The sequence below is a fragment of the Salvia miltiorrhiza genome, chromosome 8, assembly GCF_028751815.1.
Source record: "Salvia miltiorrhiza cultivar Shanhuang (shh) chromosome 8, IMPLAD_Smil_shh, whole genome shotgun sequence".
NCBI lineage: Eukaryota > Viridiplantae > Streptophyta > Magnoliopsida > Lamiales > Lamiaceae > Salvia > Salvia miltiorrhiza.
The window spans coordinates 54,141,781-54,162,427 of NC_080394.1; the positions used below are offsets into that span (position 1 = coordinate 54,141,781).

The following is a 20,647-nucleotide window of genomic DNA, read 5'->3' on the forward strand; positions in this document are numbered from 1 at the left end:
CCCGCGTCTTCTCTAAACTAGATTTGCGCGCCGGCTTTCACCAAATCCGGGTGCACGACAAGGACATCTTCAAAATGGCCTTCCGTACTCATGATGGTCATTTTGAATTCCTCGTCATGTCGTTCGGCCTCACCAATGCGCCCTCCACCTTCCAGGCTACAATGAACTTCATCCTTAAAGATTTCATGCGCAAATTTGTCGTCGTTTTCTTTGATGATATTCTTATTTACAGCAATTCCGAGGCAGGGCATCAATCTCACTTGCGACAAGTCCTCCAATGTTTACAACACCACCAGCTCTTTGTGAAAGCCTCGAAGTGCACCTTTGGCGCGTCTTCTGTTGATTATTTGGGCCATATTGTTAGCGCCGGTGAACTACGGGTCGATCCTACTAAGATTTCGGCTATGCTCGACTGGCCCCAGCCCACTTCTGCTAAACAGTTACGGGGATTTCTCGGCTTGATAGGGTACTACAGAAAATTTGTTAAGCATTATGCGGCTATCGCTGCTCCCTTAACTGATCTCCTTCGTAAGGATAGCTTCGTTTGGACTGATTCTGCTACTGTGGCTTTCGAGACATTAAAGACATCTATGGCCTCCACTCCCGTTTTGAGATTGCCGGATTTCTCTCAGACTTTTACCGTGGAAACCGATGCATCAGATGTTGGTTTTGGAGCTGTCCTCCTCCAGGAAAATCTTCCCATCGCTTACCACAGTCGGAAACTTGGCCCTCGTCTTCGAGGCACGTCCACCTATCTCAAGGAGCTTCACGCCATTAGCGAAGCCATTGCTAAATGGCGCCAATATCTCCTTGGCCGCCGATTTATTATCCGCACCGACCATCACAGCTTGAAGGAGTTACTTCATCAGCAACTCCATACTCCCGATCAACACCGGTATATCCGAAAGCTCCTTGGCTATGATTTTGTGATTGGGTATAAGCCGGGGAAACACAATATTGTCGCAGACGCTCTTTCCCGCGCTCCTGGCGCCGCGGTCGACACGCCACTCCCCGATACTTTCACTCCCGTGTGCCTCACTATTCAGAGCTCTCCCGTTTCCACTTTTCTAGAGCGGCTGCACCACGCTAACTCCGAAGAGTCTGACTTCATCTCTTATCATCAACGATTGGGTGCCGGCGACCTCCCTGCAGATTACACGGTCGTCAATGGCTTTCTCACATTTCGCGGCAAATATTTTCTCACACCATCCTCCCCTCTCAAACAACAGCTGCTTGAGGAATATCACTGCTCCCCTATAGGCGGTCATGGTGGTATCAAGAAAACGCTAGTCGGTCTCTCAACACTCTTTTACTGGCCCCGTATGCGTCGTGATGTTGAAGAATTTGTGCGAGCTTGCCCAACGTGCCAACAGGTGAAGACTCTCACTACCGCCCCAGCCGGGCTTCTTCAACCTCTGCCTGTCCCTGCCTTAGTTTGGAACGAGCTCAGCATGGATTTCATTACACATCTTCCTACATCACACGGCTACTCCGTTGTTATGGTCGTCGTTGATCGTTTAACTAAGGCAGCACATTTTGGCCCCTTGACCGCGGGATTCACGGCTGCCAAAGTGGCTCGACTCTTCACTGATGTTGTCGTGAAGCTACATAGCTTTCCGTCTTCCATTGTCTCGGATCGCGACCCCATATTCATGAGTCATTTTTGGGCCGAACTCTTCAAGCTCAGCGGGACCACACTTAAGCATAGCTCGGCCTATCACCCTCAAACGGGCGGCCAAACTGAGGTGGTTAATCGTTGCCTGGAACAGTACCTCCGCGCTATGACTGCTGATCACCCAGCTCGCTGGTTTGAGTTCTTGGGATGGGCTGAATTCCACTACAACACGTCGTATCACTCCAGCATTTCTATGAGCCCCTTTCAAGCTGTTTATATATGGGCGACTTCCACCGGTGATTCCACGCTACACTCCCAGCTCCACCTCCATCGATGCCTTGGACACCTTGCTCTCGGAGCGCGACACGCTGCTCTGCGCCCTCAAAGAGTCCCTCTGCTCCGCCCAACACCGCATGCAACAGCAGGCTAACAAACACAGGCGTGATGTCTCTTATTCTGTTGGTGATCTTGTGTGGGTAAAGTTACAACTTTACCGTCAATCTTCGGTGCAGCGTCGCCCTGCTCCGAAGCTCGCCAAACGCTATTTTGGGCCGTATCCTATCACGGCGAAAATAGGTGCCGTGGCTTATCGACTTGACTTACCCCCTGGTAGTCGTATCCACCCGGTTTTCCATGTTTCTTTTCTCAAACCATTCGTTGGCAATGGTTCCGCCCCGCTTAATCCGATACCAATGGATTCTAACGGCCTGCCTGCTCTCCTTCCGGTGGTCGTCATATCGTCTCGCACCATCCTTCGCGACGGTGTCCCGACTCCACAAATTTTGGTCCAATGGGAGGGTCTTCCCCCGGACGCAGCCACATGGGAATCGCTGGATTCTTTCCGGGTATCCTTTCCCGACTTTCACCTTGAGGACAAGGTGGTTTCCGAGGATGGAGGAGTTGATACGTCCAATATATCCACAGCCCAGCCAGTAGTCGAAGCCCAGCAAGAAGCGCCAGCCCAGCAAGAAGAGCCAGACGAGTCCAGCCTAGCCCAACGTCGGACGCGCCGCGAGATTAAGAAGCCAGCCCGTTTCAATGTTTAAGGGCCTATTTTATTTTCTTTGTTGGGTCGCCTAGGTCATATATATTAGACTAGGGTTTTGTTTGTTGCTTATGTTATGAATATTTTGATTAAGAACTGATTCTTGCGTGATCGTGAGAGTTTGATTTGGAGTTTCACGTTCTCCTCAACGTGATTATTAATACATCTCGTATTAGCCACATTCATTAAATTATTATAAATCTCATGTTTCACTACAAATACATTTTGTGTTATTTTTTGTAGTTATTACATTGTTGTGTATGATTGGAAATAGCCACATTCATTAAATTATTATAAATCTCATGTTTCACTACAAATAATAGATATAGAGGCCGATGAGGCCTAGCTCAAACGACAAAGTTGAGGCATTCAAAGACTCTTATTTGTGAGAGATTTTGGGTTCAATCCCGCCTGCGTACTGATAATTTTTTCACTTTTGTGTGGATAGTATTCCCACCTTCGTGTGTGGGTAGTGTGCCACCTGCGTGTAAGGCTGTAAACGAGCCGAGCCGAATACTAGCAGACTCGAGCTCGACTCGTTTAAATATTCGGATGTTCGAGTTCGGCTCGAGCTCGATTCGAGCTTTATCTTGTTGATCGAGTTCGGCTCGTCACCCACTTACCAAGCTCGAGCTCAGCTCGAGTGATGCTCGACTCGTTAAATGTTTGTATATATGATGTTCGTGCTCGAATTCATTATATATTTAGGAAAAGCTTCTAAATTAATATGTTGCTCAAACTCGAGTTCGACTCGTTTAAGGCTCGTGCACTAACTCGATTGAAGGCTTGAACTCGGCTCGATAAAAATCTCGAACTCGAAATCAGGCTCGAACTCAGCTCGTTTACTAGATTCGAGCTCCGAACGAATTTTTTTCGAACCGAATGTCAAATAGCTTGCGAGTAGCTCTATTCACTTACCACCCTACCTGTGTGCAGTTGTTTTTCCATCTTTGTGTGGTGTAGAATTTTCATGGATTGCTGATTTAATTATATATTAAATGCCTCTTGTAATTCTAAAAAAACAGAATAGATATAGAGAAGTATACCAGATAAATAAGTGGGCGCAAAAGAGAGAATATTTAATTATATTCAACTAACATGACTACTAAAATGAAGACTAATATTGTGAACAGAAATCTCAGATTATTGTTTATCACCATAACCATAATTTTGATATTTCTGCACCAGGTAACATCGGTGAACACAAAATAGCCATGGAAGAAAGAGACCAAATTCAGTAACATTCCAGATTATGAACAGAGAATCTACAGATATGATAAATCAAATGCTCTAGAGTTGAGGTTGAATCATTGTGATCTGCATCAGCTATAGAAGATTCAACGCAGTCGACACTCCTCTTCCATAGCCTGTGAATCTTCCAAACTTCGAATTTTCAACCTCCATCAAAACAGCTATCCTGTTCATACGAACCCCCACTTAATGTTTCCGCGACGCCTTAAGATTGTATTCATGTTTGATGAGGTTTGCTCTCAAAAGCAGTGCTCTGAGTTCGCGATCAACTTCGGTGCCAGTCACCAGGACGCGCTGGAACGTGCCATTCCTCTGATCAGCGTGCCGAGCATAAAGAACCTTGTTATGGGAGTCAATTCGAGCCTGCAGGATCATGCCCGTAGATATCATGCATAAGAAACATGTTACCAAGAGTGCCAAAACAGAAGCTATGTATTTTACCTGTATTTGGTCATTAGTGATCAGGGCTTCAAGTTCTTTCTCCAGGCCTGTAACACTTGTATTGAAGGCATTTGCCATCGAATTAAGGTCTACAGAGACGAACGGAAGTGTGTACTGGATCAGAGCTTTGCTACGTATTTGCTCGTATAGAGTCTCCACATGATCATGTAAATGGATATCAAGCAACAAGTTTGTCTTGAGATTTCCTAGATATTCCAGACAGGAAGCATAATGGCTGCATAATAAAACATACTATCTCAAGTCAAACAAGGAACTAGAGCTAGGGGATTTTAAAAAAAAAATGATTTCTAGTAGATAATTCAATGTCACTATGTAAGATAATCTAGTTTATATTTCTCATAGCGTGCACAACAAAAATTCAGTTACCTGGTATGGAAGTCATTAATGAGTTCCCTTATCTCAGGTACCAATTCCAAGAAATTCCGGAAATTGGTGTTATCAATGACTTTGCTCTGGCAAAAAGAAACAATTCAAGCAGTAAGAATTTACACATCACAAGATCCCCTGAATCATAGAAAATGACCAATTAAGAACAATATAAGAAATGTAACAATTTGCCTTCAGTTCTGAGCGGTCAAAACTTGCAAGAGCACAGAGACTGCCGTATGTTGCAACATCTTGCGATGCAATTACTTCAGTGTAGTTGTTCCCAAGTTCTGGGCCAACTTCCAGGAACTGCAAATATCAATAGAAAAGTCAAGGAAAAATATATGCAGCAACAAAAAAATGATACTCTCAAATCTCAAGCACCATAGAGGGTGTATATTTCAATGAACTACAAGACTTCAAATCTTCAGTATTAAGATATGAACTTCAACCATGTATGATATCTCTCTATCACATTTCGACCATCCATGATATTTCTCTATAAAGCATCTTCTACCTATAAAAAAGTTCGTATAAACCAGTCAAAAGCATCCAAACTATACGAACAGTCCTATAAATGTTTTAAAAAGTTCAGCAGCCAACACCAATTTTCTGCTCTTTCCACATTGCATGCTTAACCAAAAAATGTTTTCACTGGCATTGGATTAGTGCAAAAGGCAACAAAATGCTTCTTGAAACATAATGGTTCTTTATGAAGAGAGGATTTTCTAGACAAACCTTACGAGCAGCAAGCTTATATTTTTTCCCTTCAAGGTGAGCCAATCCAGCAGCACAACGTAGTTTTGCAATTGTAACAGGATCCAAGGCATCTTGGCTTTGCTCAGCTTTACTAACATAACTTGTAACGTGTGTGAATTGACCCATCTCAATGCTAACCAGAATTGCATTTAGACACATATGAATTATATGTTTCGAGGTTGTGCAGTAGTCGCGTGTGCGGACATAATTTTTAAATGCTTCACCAAGTTGACCGTGTGCATAGTAGAAATCCCCGAAATCATTGTACCCCATCCGAATGCTCTCCTTGATCAAATTTGTCTGCAAAAAAATAAAACTGGGGTAAGGGTGCTAAGCAGAACACGAAAAGGACAGCTAAAGACTAAGCTGCTAGAAATGTCATGTTTACTATCAATAGTTTCAGAAAGTTGAATGTTCGAGTATTTGATAACCAACAGCAACCAAATAAATCTTTATCATTATTTCACACTAGGTGGAATATCCAATGCCTGAGCAATCAAGGAATCAGAAACATTCAGCAATAACAAGACTTAGGAGCAGTTTCTGCAGGTCTAACACAAATCTCTCAATTGCTCAATTGCTTGCAAAATAAACTAGTGAAGATTTCAAAAGAATGGATCAACTTAATAGAGAAGCCACTTAACAAATCCAATCAAAGTATGAGACAACACAATACTGTCAAAGATGTAAAGTATCTTTCCAGAGCTGGCGAAATGTCAATTAACTACAAATATACGAGGCAATACTTTAATATGTTGAGAAGATGAACAAATTAACAACAATCATTAGCAAATTCCACACTCCTAAGCCAGACAATGTTACCTTTTCTGCTTTTCCTTTTCAATTTTCTCTATGACTACCTAAAACCCTAAAAATCATTATTCTATAGTTCGCAAATAAAGCCACGATCACAAGTTCAAGCTTAAAATCATGGTAAACTTCACACAGGATTATGAAATTCAATTGACAGTACAGCAGAAAACAGAAGATTAACAATAATACTATTATAAAAGGGGGGAAAAAACACTCTACCCTGTAAGCATTGAGTTCATTTTCAAGCTTCTCCTTTCTCGTCTCGGCCCGTCGGTCCACGGCATCAGCCCAGGCATTATCCATGCCGTAATTCGGGCCCAATCGGCCATTGATCTTACCGACAACCTCTCTGAAGAGCTGCGTGTTCTCGCCCTTCTTGATCTCGTCGTACGCCATCCGCAGAGCCTCCAGCTCCATCGAAGGGACGTCGCATTTATCGGCGATGAAGAGTAGGCGCGTAATCTTTGTGCGGCCGGTGTACAGCGCGGCGTAGGCCTCGATGTCGAGCTGCTCGCCGCTGATGATGGGGCGGTGCCGCTGCGAATCGCCTTCGTCCCGGCCGTTGGCGTAGATCTCTTCGTCCCCGATAACAGCCCCCGCAGCATCATCTTCCGCTTCCATTTGCGAGAGCTGTAGTGATAGTACTTCGAGCAAATGGAGTTGTACCCTAGGGTTTCTGTTGATTCTCTTCTTCCCTCTTCGTTTGGGTTTGCTGTTGTAGTGTTGTGTGTGTGTGTGTGTGCACGCGTGCGTGCAAAGAGGGAGAAATGAATCGTACAATGTGGGCTTCGCACGTGTGGATAAATGGGCGTTTCTTAATCTGGGCCCGCGTATAATTTATTTTGCTTTATGGGCTTTCGGTGCCATCGCTAAAAAGGAAGATCTCACAAAAATAAGTGATTTTTTCTAATTTACTGTCGTTAAATGAGACGATTCCCCGTTTCCCCTTTAAAAGGGGAAAGATTTTTGGACACCAGGTGTCTTAGACACCTTCATAAAAAATTAGTTTTTTCTTGATATTTAATTTGACCGATTTTTTGCTATTTAGTGATTTGTTTAAAATATTATTTTTAAAAATATATTCAATTGATTTTGTTATTATTTTTTATCTTTTTATTTTTTTAATATTTTTTTTCCAAGTTCACTAATTTTTTAGATAAAAATATATAAAAATTGAAAATAATAACAAAATCGGTTGAATATATTTTTGAAAATGATATTTAGACAAATCACTAAATAACAAAAAATCAGTCAAATTAAACATCAAGCAAAAACTGATTTTTTATGAAGGTATCCAAGACACCTGGTGTCCAAAAATCACTCCCCTTGTTAAATTGATGTAAAACTATATTTATTTTTGGACATGCCCGGAACTGACTATATGCATGTCATACTACATCCGTCTCACGAATTCCTTTTTGGATCGTCCTACGAATCTTAATATATTTTCAAATAAGATACTCTATCCGTCCCACGAATCTTGACACGTTTGGTTTCGACACGGGAATTAAGGAGTTATAGATTAGTGTTTTCAGTGTGTAGTTAATAAAGTATAAAAATGATAAAATAGGAGAGAGAATATAATAAAAGTGATAAAATATGAGAGAGAATGTAATAATTATTACCTTATCTGGAAAATGTGTCAAGATTCGTGGGACGGCCCAAAAAGGAAAACGTGTCAAGATTCATGGGACGGAGGGAGTAATAATAATTAATCCAAAAATAAAGGGTCTTAATTACAATCTCTCTCATACTTTATCACTTTTCTATTTATACTTTATTGCATACACACTTAAAATGCTAATCTACAACTCCTTAATTCCCGTGCTGAAACCAAACGTGTCAAGATTTGTGGGACGCAGGAAATAAGTGCTTACTGCTTAGGGCCCCAAATTTTTTGGGGCCCATTTATTAACAATAAAAATAGACTTATAAAATATATATTCGTCTTGCGAAAGTTTTTTTTTTTTTTTCGTCATTTTTTCTTAGCATCTTCTCTTTTCTTTCGTTTTAGTTGAAAACTCTTTTAAATAATTAGCGAAAAAGATTATATTAATATATTGTTATTCTACCATCAATATAAAAAAATATAAAAAGATCCCTTTTCTAGTTTTTTACATGGGCCCTTGTGATATATAGGACGACCGGCCCTGTGTATCGATGTGTGCCTACGGTTGTTAATAAGTAGTTGTTGGTCAACCCAATTCGTGTATTATTTAATAAAATCAACGTAAATTCAAATTATCCTCTTCAAAAAAAAAACGTAAATTCAAATTACAAACATTTTTTTACTATATAATTCATCCAATAAACAATTCATGCTCTATTTAATAAACAATTTTTTATTTTTTGACTTGCTATTCAATAAACAATTTATGCTTGCCAATTCAATAAAACATACTCACACAATTTACTTGAATATAATAATTCACTAAAATATGTTCACACAAACATATATATTCGACATTTGCTGCAAATTGCAATAAACCCTCAACGGCATAGCAAGGCCGTACCTATGTCTCGCGGGACCGTGACCCTAAGCGAGAATTTTAAAATATATCTTTATATATAGTACAACTTTTTTTTTCATGGTAACAATTAATAAAGTATTTGATATTTAGCAAAACATAAAAATCACTAACTTTTAGTAATTGTAAAAGAAACAATATGAATTCACTCAAAGCAGACAAATGATTTTTATTTTAAAACAAATACAATACATCTTGCCATTGCCATTTTAAAGGTAAAAATTTCTTACTTTTATCCAATTCAATAACCACCATACTTACTCTTTAAATTCATCAAACAATGAGATGAATCCTTTGTAAAAATATAATATACTCATAATTCAATTAATATATATATATATATACACACACACACACATATTAAAAAAATGGGCCCCTAAAAATTTGGGGCCCTAGACAATGGCTTGTTGTGCCTATGCCTAGGTACGGGCCTGGGCATAAGCTCGAACGCTCACCATAACTAAAAAAAAAACTCGAGTTGTGACTTATCCATTTGTCATTCCGCCCTACAAATATATTTATTATTGAGATGAGACATTAAGAATAGTTTATTTAATTTAGACACAAGCACAATAATTATTTTATAAAAAGTGGCATTTTTTATGTAAACCTAACAAAAATGGGCATTTCTAATCATGATATATGTTGTATATGCAATATATTAATAACTTGCATGTAAAATATAGTAGTAATATATTGTATGTCGATATTGAGCGCCACAGACATTTCAAATTATTAGGCGGCAGAGTCGTATGGAGCTAGCTAGGTATGGATTTAAGACCCTACTAATCAAATCATCTTCTTTTGTATTCTTACAAAATTATAAAATTATGAATAGTTGTACAGAACTCCCATCACCAAATTGAATAAAATAAAATTTCAAACTTAAAAAATACACAACCCCTACTATCTGATTCTTTGATTCAAATAGAGATATTACTTTCTTGACAATCTTGTTGCTGCTGTTACTAATTCTTGATTGCTGCTGTTACAAATGCTTTCAAAAATATACAAAGCCCTTTCGCTAATGCTAAAGATCACAATTCATCTCCTCAACACTTGGAACAAGAATGAAAAGAACCAGAGCCAAAAAAACCTTAATCTTGTCAAAAAAAAAATAAAGTAACATCTGATTTCCTGAATATTTACACACAACAGACATCCTAACTAGCACCAAAAAATGGCAAGAATCACAGCACATAAATCCCACAAAAACAGGAAGCAACAGACAGCGATGAACAAAAACAGCCATCGCCTCCCGCCACGGGTAGATCAAAAAAGCTGCTCATGAAAAACTGCACACACACACACACACACACACACACATATGGATCATCAAATTCCTAACAAATCACCTCTATCATGTATCATCACTCATCAGGAACCTACAAAGGACTTCCTACAGGCTTCACCGTCCACGGAGAACACCTCTTTTCCTAAACTAGTCGGACATATGAGCACGGAGTCGACACACAGACCACCTTTGGTGTGAGTACAATCAATCTGAGTGAGAGAGAACTTGACCTTGGTGGATGAGTTGGGATCCTCCACAACAAACTCCCCGACGTGGTAGCTGGCCCAGCTTCCTACTTTTTCAATCATGCAGCGTGTGGCTGCACGATGGCCACTCTGCGTGGTCAGCTGGAATTGCGCTGGTTTGAGGTCCCAGCCATGCACATTCTCCTGATTGCAGACACGGCGGCCTAGCCTCTTACCAACTTTTCCAAGGTGGAGTCGGAAGAAGAGACTGTATGACCCTTCGGGGAGTTGGAACTCGAGCTCCCCGTCCACTTCCAGCCACCAGATTTGTTGAAGGTATGCCACTGTTTGGAATCTGCATCAATCAGATCATATCAATATTGCTTCACACTCTCTTGCTCCCTTTAATTAATAACACAAGTATAGATCAACACACACAACATCAAGAATTCTGCCAAAAAGGGTATGAATGGCAGATTATATCAACTTTGATTCACACTCTCTTGCTCCATTTAATTAATAACACAAATATATATCTACACACACAACATCAAGAATTCTGCCAAGAAGGGTATGAATGGCAGATTATATCAACATTGATTCACACTCTCTTGCTTCCTTTAATTAATAATACAAATATTGATTAGCACACACAACATCAAGAATTCTGCCAAAAAGGGTAAGCAGCCTGCCATCTCTCTCTTTCTCTCATTTTCATACCGATATTACTTCATAGTTAGATGCTCTCTCCCATTAATAACAGTATATAATCAACACATTTCCAGAAAGATAGTAACTTATCCATCAAGAACGCATATATGCTTCCTAGTTCCTGCTCTCTCTCCTCTCTCTTTCTCTCTCATCTATTATCAACATAACAGTTGGATTCTCTCTTCCACTAATAACAGAATATAATCAACAAACGAGCTTATCCATCGAGAATTCTGCCCTAACAAGGTCTGCATGCTCTCTCTCTCTCTCACACACACACACACACACAATAATGACAAGCACACACCAGACGGAAACCCCACCTAGACTCATCAGTTGGAATGTGATTCCAATACCGCCGATCATCAATTCCGGTTATCGCCATAGCCTTGGAAGAAATTGCCAAACAGACCCCTCCACTTCTCCTATCAATCCACACTTCCTGTTACATAAGAGAAAAATACAAAAAAAATACCATAAAAATCCGAACTTTATGACACCCAAACCCCACTATCAACCCTACTAAATCGCAATCAGTTCTACAACACACCTTGGTGCCACCATCAAAGGTGTTGGGCCTGCACAGCCCGGCGTAAATGTCCATCCTGCCCTTATCCCGAAGGGCCTGATCAGGCAGCTTCGAGAGGATATACTCAAAATTGGAGGGCAATTTCGGAACCCAGATAAAATCCGCCGAGGACGCGGCCCGGAAAGCCCGATTAATACGGGCCATCTTGGCGATCTCGGGCGGGTCGAGGTAGGAGAGCGCTAGGGCGACACATGATTCAGGTATATCCTCCAATCTGGGCCTGGGTCTCGGGCCTGCGGGCTCTCCCGCCATAGAAGAAGCGTTCGCGCCCATTCCGGTGGCCGGAAATTGCAGAAGTGGGGCTCTGTTTAGAGAGAGAGATATGAAGTAAAGAGAGAGAATGAGAAAAGTGAGGTTATTTATAGTCTCGGAAAAAGAAAAGTGCTGTTGAAAAAAGGCAATAAATATGCAGTGAATAAAATTAAGTGATGGATTCCGTGTGCCCACCTTTTGTCTAATTGTCTCAAGGCTTCCCCTGCTGTTCCACTCTCTACAATTTCTCACAGTTCTTAATGCTACCACCTTGTAATTTAGCAAAGTACTTTAGCATTAATTAAAACTGCTATATTTGTTGATTTATTTATTGTAAGGATTTAAACTAGTAGATTAGTAAAATTTTAAAAAATAAGTAAATTTAAAATGTAATGGTAAAAAAAAAACATCTTTCAATTTAATTTGGTATGTATTCTTTTTCTATAGTGTCTCATTTAACTTGTCATATTTTCTTTACAGATTATCACTTTACACTACACTAAATATAAGCAATACACATTTCTACATTGTAATCATATTTTTTTAAAAAATAATAATGTAAAAAAAATAGACAAAATCAGATGCAATAGAGGAAATATGTGATATATAATTGGGTTGGAATTAAATCTACCCACATCAATAAAACATCTTACAAAACTACCCACTTTGAAAGTCAAAACCGAAAAGTACACTTGATGGTGATGGGTTGCTTGGTTTTTTGTAAAAGTTCTTACACTTTTCTTACACAAGTACAATTGTGTAAGAAAATGTGTAAGATAGGTAGTTAAAAATGCACAAAATCAGATAAATGTGCAATTATTGTAAGATGATTGACGTATAATGCCCTAAGTTTGAAAATAATGAAGGTAAGTTTGTGTATAATAAAACAGTAATACGAGGATGTAAAAAATTTTACTTTAAGTATATTTGGAAACAAAAAAAAAATTCTGAACCTAATGTATACATTATCCGCCAGTAAACAATAGCCGATCCCAATAGCCGCCTGGTTTTTTATCCTGGCGGCTATTTCTAGCGTCTATTTTTTACTGGCGGATAATGTATACATTAGGTTCAGAATATTTTTTTGTTTCCAAATATACTTAAAGTACAATTTTTTTACATCCTCCTATTACTTTTTTATTATACACAAACTTACCTTAATTTTGTATTCTTTTTTTAAAATATATTCTATGAAGTAGAAATACATAATAGGCTTGTATTTAGACAAATTTGGATCATAGTGGTGTAATAAGTCTCGAATTTTTGATTTTATTTTATTTAACATGAATTAATATAGCCTAACACATAAAATAATAGAAAATGTTGGATAAAAAAAATATATAATCATATATTATGAAATAGTAAAATATTATAGAGCCTACCACATACGTATCCGCCAGTAATTCGTATCCTCTAGAATTAGCCGCGTGAAAGAAACCCTAAGCGGCTACTTCTAGCGGATACTTTTTACTGGCGGATAATAGTACCATGTCATTTATAACTGGTTTTTATATCACAATATATATAAAATTTATTTATTAGAGTTCATATTAATGGTTGTTGTATTTTTTTCAATTTTGAAGAGCTAAAGCTAATTCAATTGTGATTGGACAATTCAACCGGCAACTCTAGTATGGGAATCTATAGGCTTTGCAGAAAATTGTAATTCACGGGTATTGGAATAGAGCGGGCACGGCTTTTGTGGGATTTCTTTGACCACATTGAAGATTTGATATGGTCGAAATCTTGGGTAGGGCCCATTAGGGTAATTTTTTATGTTAAATTAGGGTAGAATTTTTGAGAAGCAGCCGCACCATCATTTGTTCAAGCGGATACTGAATTTTTTCGTGTGAGAGTGAGAAGCAGCCGCTGTTTCATTTTTTCAAACGAGGAGTTCATTCGGTCTTTCTTCAAATCCATTCACGCCATGGCTTCTTCTTCAAACCAAGTAAGTATACTACATTTTTAAGTATTATTTGGTATATGTTCGGCCAAGTAAGTTTATTTGTTATTTGTTTTGTATATGTTAGATATATTTATATGTTAAGAATCTATATGTTTTGTATATGTTTCGAATTTTGTATATTTTTAAGTAAGTATATGTTTTGTATGTTTCGAATTTTTATATGTTTTGTATATGGGTGAATTTTTATGTTAGAATCATTATGTTAGAATTTATATGTTTTTATGTTAGAATTTATATGTTTCGAATTTTTATATGTTTTGTATAGTATTGAATTTTGATTTAGATATAGTATTTGTTAGATTTATTTATATGTTTCGTATATGTTAGATATAGTGTAGTTGAGTGCTGTTACAAGTTTGAGTATAGTTTCAGTGTTGTTAGAATTTTTATTTTGTTGAAGCATATTTAGATATATTTAATCGTCTATTTAGATAATTAGGTTAATTTTACTGTATTACGCATAAAATAATAACGTTTTTTGGGTTATTCAGAATTTAAAAATTTATAACATACTAATAAAAACATATAGAACCATAATTACCTAATATTCGCCAGTAATTAATCTTTTTAAGAAGTAGCCGCCGGGTTTGAAAACACCAGGCGGCTACTTCTTAAAAAAATTAATTACTGGCGGATACTTGTTTATTGTGGTTCTATATTTTTTTATTTATGTTTCTAGTAATTTAATAGTTAATTATGAATTATTATTAGTTGATGTTTGTTAATTCATTATGTTTTGTAAATTGAGTTATTTTTTGTATTGAATAGGTCCGTTATTCGAGGCCCGAGCAAATCAATCGTCCAACAGTTGAGATCAGTACGTACAACAATATTAGTTACCTATCGACAGTAGTCCAGAGACTAAACGAAATTGGCGGTTTTGCACTGGAGAATACGTTCAGGCAGGGGTGCTTTGGGCTGATGTTGGATTGGCAGCCGGGCCAGAAGTGCAATGCTGCATTGCACCATATTGTCTCTCGTCATCTTCAGATCAGGAGAGACAATGAGGATGATGAGATCTCCTTCTACATCAACGGGAGGAAGGTTGAGTTTACTCCGAGAGATTTCGCTCTCGTGACAGGATTGCCCTTTGGGGATGATCCTTTTGACCCCGAGGCTGAGCACGATCTGAGGCAGGCTCGGACATTTAGACAATTTTGTCGCTCTAAGCCGGTGTCAGTGCGGGACCTGGCGGATATATATTTCGACACCGTCAATCCAGTGGTTGACCCCGACGGCGGGTTGTACCTCCGTGTGGCCCACTTGTTGGTGATACACGCATTTGTATTAGGAGTGGACGTGCGACGACCCGTGCAGTCCTGGACTTGGAAGCTGGTGGATGATTTGCCGGCCTTTTCCAGATTTCCTTGGGGATCGTGCGCGTATAGGAGCTTGAACTACAGGTTGAAGCACAGCACAATCAAAAAGGATTGTAAAAAGTATCACTTCTACGGTCCTTCTTGGGCCATATTCATTTGGGGTCTTGAGAAAATTCCCGAATTGGGCCCAGCCATAGCCATATGCAATGCGGGGGTTTACCCTAGATTTCGGAGGTGGACGTTCGTGAAGACCAAGTTGGATGGGTTACAGAGTTTTTTTGAGTCTCCGGTAATAATTTAGTTGTTTATTTGTTAATATTATTTTATTTTATGAATATTAATGTTTGACTACATTTTTTTTTGTTTCTAGGAGAACGGGATATGGGAGATGATCCCCGATGAGTACGAGGCCACGACATCTTACTGGCTATCGGTGGCAGGCGTCAATGCCGGGATAGGGGTTCGAGTACCAGAGCCGGGAGTCTTTGGTCATAGGCAGTCTCGGGCGCGCTACACTGGTGGGGACCACAACGAGGATGCTCCTGAGCATCAACCTCGGCGTCGCAGTATGAGACAGGATACTGGCAAGCGCCCGAGGGGACAACTAGTGGACACCTCATCGAGCAGCAGCCATCACGATCAGAGCATTGGGGGCGACCGTTGATTCTGGTCGAAGGTCTCACAGTCACAGAGCCCCGAGGCCTAGGCACGAGGATGCTCCTGCACCATCACAGTGGAGCGAGGAGGATTGGCAGCGCATGCAGCACATGATGCGCGAGAGTGAGGAACGGGTAGCGAGGACCGTGGAGGACAGCCTGTTCAGGAGGATTAAGAATTGGTTCGAGGACAAGTTGGATGCTATGCGTTGCCGATGCTCGCATAGCACTGATGTTCACGTGCCCAGACCTGCTCCACGATCTCACTCTGACAGGAGACGCGAGCCCCAGCCCGAGCCCGACTCCGATCCGGCGCAGCCTACATCCTCAGAGGCCCCATCGCATCACCGATCCCCTGCACATGAGTCTCCTGCACGAGAGGTGGGACAGACCACTGGTGATGCCATGCACACCCCGCAGTGGCAGCATGATCCGTTTGGTGGCCCGACTAGTTTTTGGCATGTGCAGACTCCGCACATGGGTGTCCACCACATGCCCACATTCGAGGCGTCCAGTTCTTATGATGGGCCACGCTACTCGTGGGCTGAGCCGGGCACGAGTTCAGCATACCCTTTTGAGCCGGCCCGTTCTTCGGCTCTGATCCTGACTCAAGATGAGATGCACGAGTATTGGAAGCAGTTTAGTGGGGTATGTTGTCGTTGCATTAAATTTACATGTCATTTAATTTAAATTATGTCAACATTGTTTAACTTGCGTTGTTTTAAGTGAATTATAGGGAGTTTCTGAGGCAGTAGCTGCTGTTCCCCTCAGTATTTGTGCACCAGAGGTTCCACGCAGAAGCCGCCGAGAACGGAACCCGTCGGCTGCACTTCGATCACCGTACGTGCACAGCGCCGTGCCGAGACCCGTCGACTCACAGTATGTCGACGGGTTTGAGCGTATGATGGAAGCTGGCCGCAGTGGCCACTACCAGACGGTTTCGGTGGCAGAGAGCGAGCACCCTCTCCCGTATAAGTTTTGGACCACTATGCAAAACACGAGGACCGACCTCTCGTCCAATGTTGGTTAATTTATGAATCAGTTGTTATCATGTAAGTCTGGTCACTTATTACTAACATTTAAGTACGTGCAGGCTGTTGATATGTACATGATGATGATGAGATCGAGGTTGATGAGGGGTGATGACTTGATAGACGGTGTTGATGCGAGGACCACTATCATATTGGATACAGAATTATTCGTAAGCATTTAATTAAATATTATGTTGTTATAATCAAATATGCTTTTAATATAATGTTTAATTGCTGCAGAAATATTTCGATGATGAATTCGCGGAGTTGCTAAAACAGTGGCGCAGTATGTTTCCCGCGAGGGAAGAAGGACGGCTTGCGAAGTCTGACGCAGTTTTTGCTTCGTGGGAACCGCATCCCAAGAAGATGTATCTGGTGCATGGGCATGGGGTATCTTCGACTCAAGGCTCTTGGATGCATGCCACATCGGTACACATATATATCTACAGTATAAATATGTTGGAGTAGTTCATTTTTTATTTCCTCTTCACTAATTGCATTTTCGTGTGCAGCTCATTTTGCCTATACATGTGTGTGGACGTTACATTACATGCCGAGTGGATTTGCTGAGGGGTATTTGCGACATCTTCGATTCGCAGTTGTTCAAGACCCTGGCGCAGAAGCGCTACGATGTGATCGCCGCTCTATATTCGCTGCAGTGCCTGTTGGGTAGGCTGCTTGACGTGTCCAGGTGGTTCGAAAGGACAGAGATTGTCCAAAACCCGTTGGAAAACCTTGGATGGCGAAGGTTGAAAATCCAATATGCCCCTGAGAATGAGCAGTTTGAGCAGCCAAATCAATGCAGCTCCGGTGTTTATGCGTGCATGTATGTGGAGCGTCTGATATCAGGCTCGCCGAGCCTTGCGTGGGGCAATGGGCACGCCGCCGACTATAGGCGCAAGATAGGCAGTAGCATCTATGAGTTTTGCATCCCCGCATCGCAATAGATTATGTATTTATACATTTAAATGATAATTATGCAAATGACGTTTTGATTAGAGGTTGGAGTATCTGTTTGAGTATTTTTCTATGAGTTTCCACTTGCATCCTAGATAAAATTATCAAATAAGATGATTTACTGAAGTAGCCGCCAGTAATTCATTACCCGCCATTAGTAGCCGCTTGAAAAAATGTCAGCGGCTACCGACGGCGGGTAATGAATTTCTGGCGGCTACTTGTAAATTTCATCTTATTTGATAGTTTAATGCATAACCAAGCTATCTCTGGGTATTTTATGCTATTAACTAAACTTTTATATAAAACATTGTTCACTTCTCCAAAGTCTCATTCATAATTTCAACTCATAATTGTTAAGACATGTCCATGTTGTTCATTACTAAAGGCGTGTGTTTTCTGTTTCAAATATTTCAAATCAGGCTGCACAAAAGCTTCTAAAACATCAAAAAACTGCTAAAATTCTAAGTATCCGCCAGTAAAACAATATCCGCGCCCAGTAGCCGCTGATGTTTTTGTTGGGCGGCTACTAGTGTTAAACACTGAATTACTGGCGGATAATGAGAAATCCATGGTTTTTGCTAGTTCATCGATATTATGCAAGTGACATAGCTTCGAAATTTATTCAATCAGTATCCAATACTCCCAACTTCAGAACATCAATTACTGGAATGAAAAAACATCAATATCCATCGAAATTTAATATAAAAAGAAATTAAACTACTGCTCCCAGCCCGTACCCTTGCATGCTCTACGTGTGTGGCCAGGCGAGCCACATAGACAACAGGTTTTGGGTGCTCGTTTTCTCAGACTACTTGATGCATCCGCTGTAGTAGTCCTCTGAGTCGGCCTCTCACCAGCTGAAGGAATTCTAGATTCTCTTGGTCGACCAGCTTGTCGCCGAGAAAGGTTTGGCAAAACAATATCAGTTGCAACTTCAAACGGAATTTCCCAGTGCTCTAAGGGAGGCAAGTGATTTACTGGACCGGAGTATGTTTGAACCAGTGAACTCCGCAGGTAGTAAGCTTCCACGTAATCTTCCACTGGCTCTTTCGCCTCACTGCGAAAAGAAAGATTATATTTAGTAGGCATCTAATAACTGTAATTTTATAATAAAATAGATTTAGCATACGTAATGGCTGCGATCGCATGAGAACACGGCATGCCGTCCAGGTCGAATTCATTGCATTCACAGCTCTTCGCTTGAAGGTCAACCATGAAGCGACGATCACCGGCACGAACCCTATATTTTCTCTCGGAGGTCCTCTTCGCAGTGTAACGAAGACTCTTTGAGATCTCCGCACTTATCTTCTGTGTTGCCTCTGGAGTAAGAAGATCATCGCTCTCTTCCGCAGACGCAAGTCTGTCATTGAACCACTGCTCCAGAACCATCCTGATTGCCTCCAGCATGGAGCATATAGGAAGGCGTCTGGCCCACAACAAACGGGCATTCAAAGCATAGGCAGCATTAGATGTAAGAAAACTATAACGGGTCACCGGACTTTGTGATCGTGCCCACTTCTCAGGGCCTACGTGCATCAACTTCCCGTACGCCGCCGGCTTCAATTGAGCCTTAGCCGACATTGCACGTGAAAATTCTGAGTCCGTGTAGGCGTATGCAGCCTGGCGGAAAAGCTCAACAACAGCTTGCCCGTAGCCCTTAATTTTGTTCTGCAAGTGGTAGTAGCAAAGACCGTGAGTAGCATTTGGTAACTCGCTCTTCACAGCATTAGCAATGGAGACATGCGCATCAGAGACAACTAGTAAGTTGTCGGGCTGACCAAAAGTTTGTCTCACATTTGAGAGGAACCACTTCCATGACTCATCATTCTCGATCGGCCCGACACCAAATGCCAACGGAAAAACTTGCTCGTTTGCGTCTTTTGTCACGGCGACGAACAAAATACCATTGTTCTTCCCCTTCAAGTGTGTGCCGTCGACCACAATCACTGGTCGAAGCGAAAAAAAGAAAGGTGTGATGGAAGCCGCAAGAGCAAGAAACAGATGTTTGAACCAGTTGTTTTCGTCTACTTCGTAATCCATCACGGTGCCTGGATTCGCTTGACTTAGGGCATACAAATATTTGGGCAGAAGAAGGAACGAATCATCAATTCGACCGTATATCTTCTCTAAGCTGAGATTTCTTGCACGCAGCGCGACATCATATTTGATTCTGACGCCAAATTCACGTAACAACTCCGCCATAATAGATTTCGGCTTAATGACCTCTCCGTCATCGCGTATTCTTTTTTCCACATAAGCTGCAACCACATTCGAGTGTGCCTTTATTCGTTTCAAAATGCCCAATTCCCCTTGGCAAGAGTGCTCTTTAAACTTATGCACTCCCCACATCCCTCCGCCGTGACAAGATGCACGCACATCGAACTTGCACTTATCAGAGTGCTTGCACTTGTAATAGAGGCGTCCCTGATCTGAGCGTACAACTTTTGCCTCAGCCCCTTGCTTCATATTTCAGAAGCCAACAGCAAGGACCAATTCTTCTTTACTGTTGTAAAAAGAGTTCTTCCCCAAATCAGCAACTCTGGACAGCTCACTCTCGCGAGCAACGAGCGAAGTCGTGGCGTCCACTGGAATCAACGGAACTATCCAATTGGATAGATCACCGGTCGAGTCCGTCGGATTTCTGTGACGGGTTCTACTTTGTCGGATCTAACCTGCTCGCTCGGTCGCCGTGAACTCTATCAGATCATCGTCTAATAAATCCTCAGAGGCGGCAGAATCTGTGCCCGACTCGTTCGTTGGATCGTATTCTTCGTCTTCTTCATCAGAATCGTCATCAGGTTCTTCGGCTTCGTCTTCAGGTTGTACGGCTTCATCCGTCCGCACCTGG

The 20,647-nt window shown here is 41.0% G+C and overlaps 3 protein-coding genes across 4 annotated transcripts; all 3 read right to left on the reverse strand.

Moving 5' to 3' along the window:
- Positions 1-3,765: 3,765 nt before the first annotated feature.
- LOC130999166 (COP9 signalosome complex subunit 1) lies at positions 3,766-7,210 on the reverse strand. 2 transcript variants are annotated; one of them, XM_057924668.1, is made up of 6 exons: positions 6,531-7,210; positions 5,478-5,798; positions 4,932-5,048; positions 4,740-4,825; positions 4,353-4,587; positions 3,766-4,274 (listed from the first exon to the last, which is right to left on the reverse strand). In XM_057924668.1, exons 1-6 carry the CDS (start codon positions 6,930-6,932, stop codon positions 4,098-4,100), a joined length of 1,338 nt encoding a protein of 445 aa, XP_057780651.1. In that variant the 5' UTR covers positions 6,933-7,210; the 3' UTR covers positions 3,766-4,097. The 2 variants fall into 2 exon arrangements, with proteins under 2 accessions (XP_057780651.1, XP_057780650.1); XM_057924667.1 differs by having other exon boundaries at positions 3,766-4,587.
- A 2,700-nt stretch (positions 7,211-9,910) lies between these two features.
- LOC130999168 (F-box protein PP2-A13-like) lies at positions 9,911-12,000 on the reverse strand. Its single transcript, XM_057924669.1, has 3 exons — positions 11,580-12,000; positions 11,353-11,471; positions 9,911-10,673 (listed from the first exon to the last, which is right to left on the reverse strand). The coding sequence occupies exons 1-3, from the start codon at positions 11,889-11,891 to the stop codon at positions 10,217-10,219; spliced, it is 888 nt and encodes a 295-aa protein (XP_057780652.1). The 5' UTR covers positions 11,892-12,000; the 3' UTR covers positions 9,911-10,216.
- Positions 12,001-18,516: 6,516 nt separating this feature from the next.
- LOC130998686 (uncharacterized) lies at positions 18,517-20,265 on the reverse strand. Its single transcript, XM_057924096.1, has 3 exons — positions 20,023-20,265; positions 18,929-19,467; positions 18,517-18,856 (listed from the first exon to the last, which is right to left on the reverse strand). The coding sequence occupies exons 1-3, from the start codon at positions 20,263-20,265 to the stop codon at positions 18,517-18,519; spliced, it is 1,122 nt and encodes a 373-aa protein (XP_057780079.1).
- Positions 20,266-20,647: the final 382 nt, after the last annotated feature.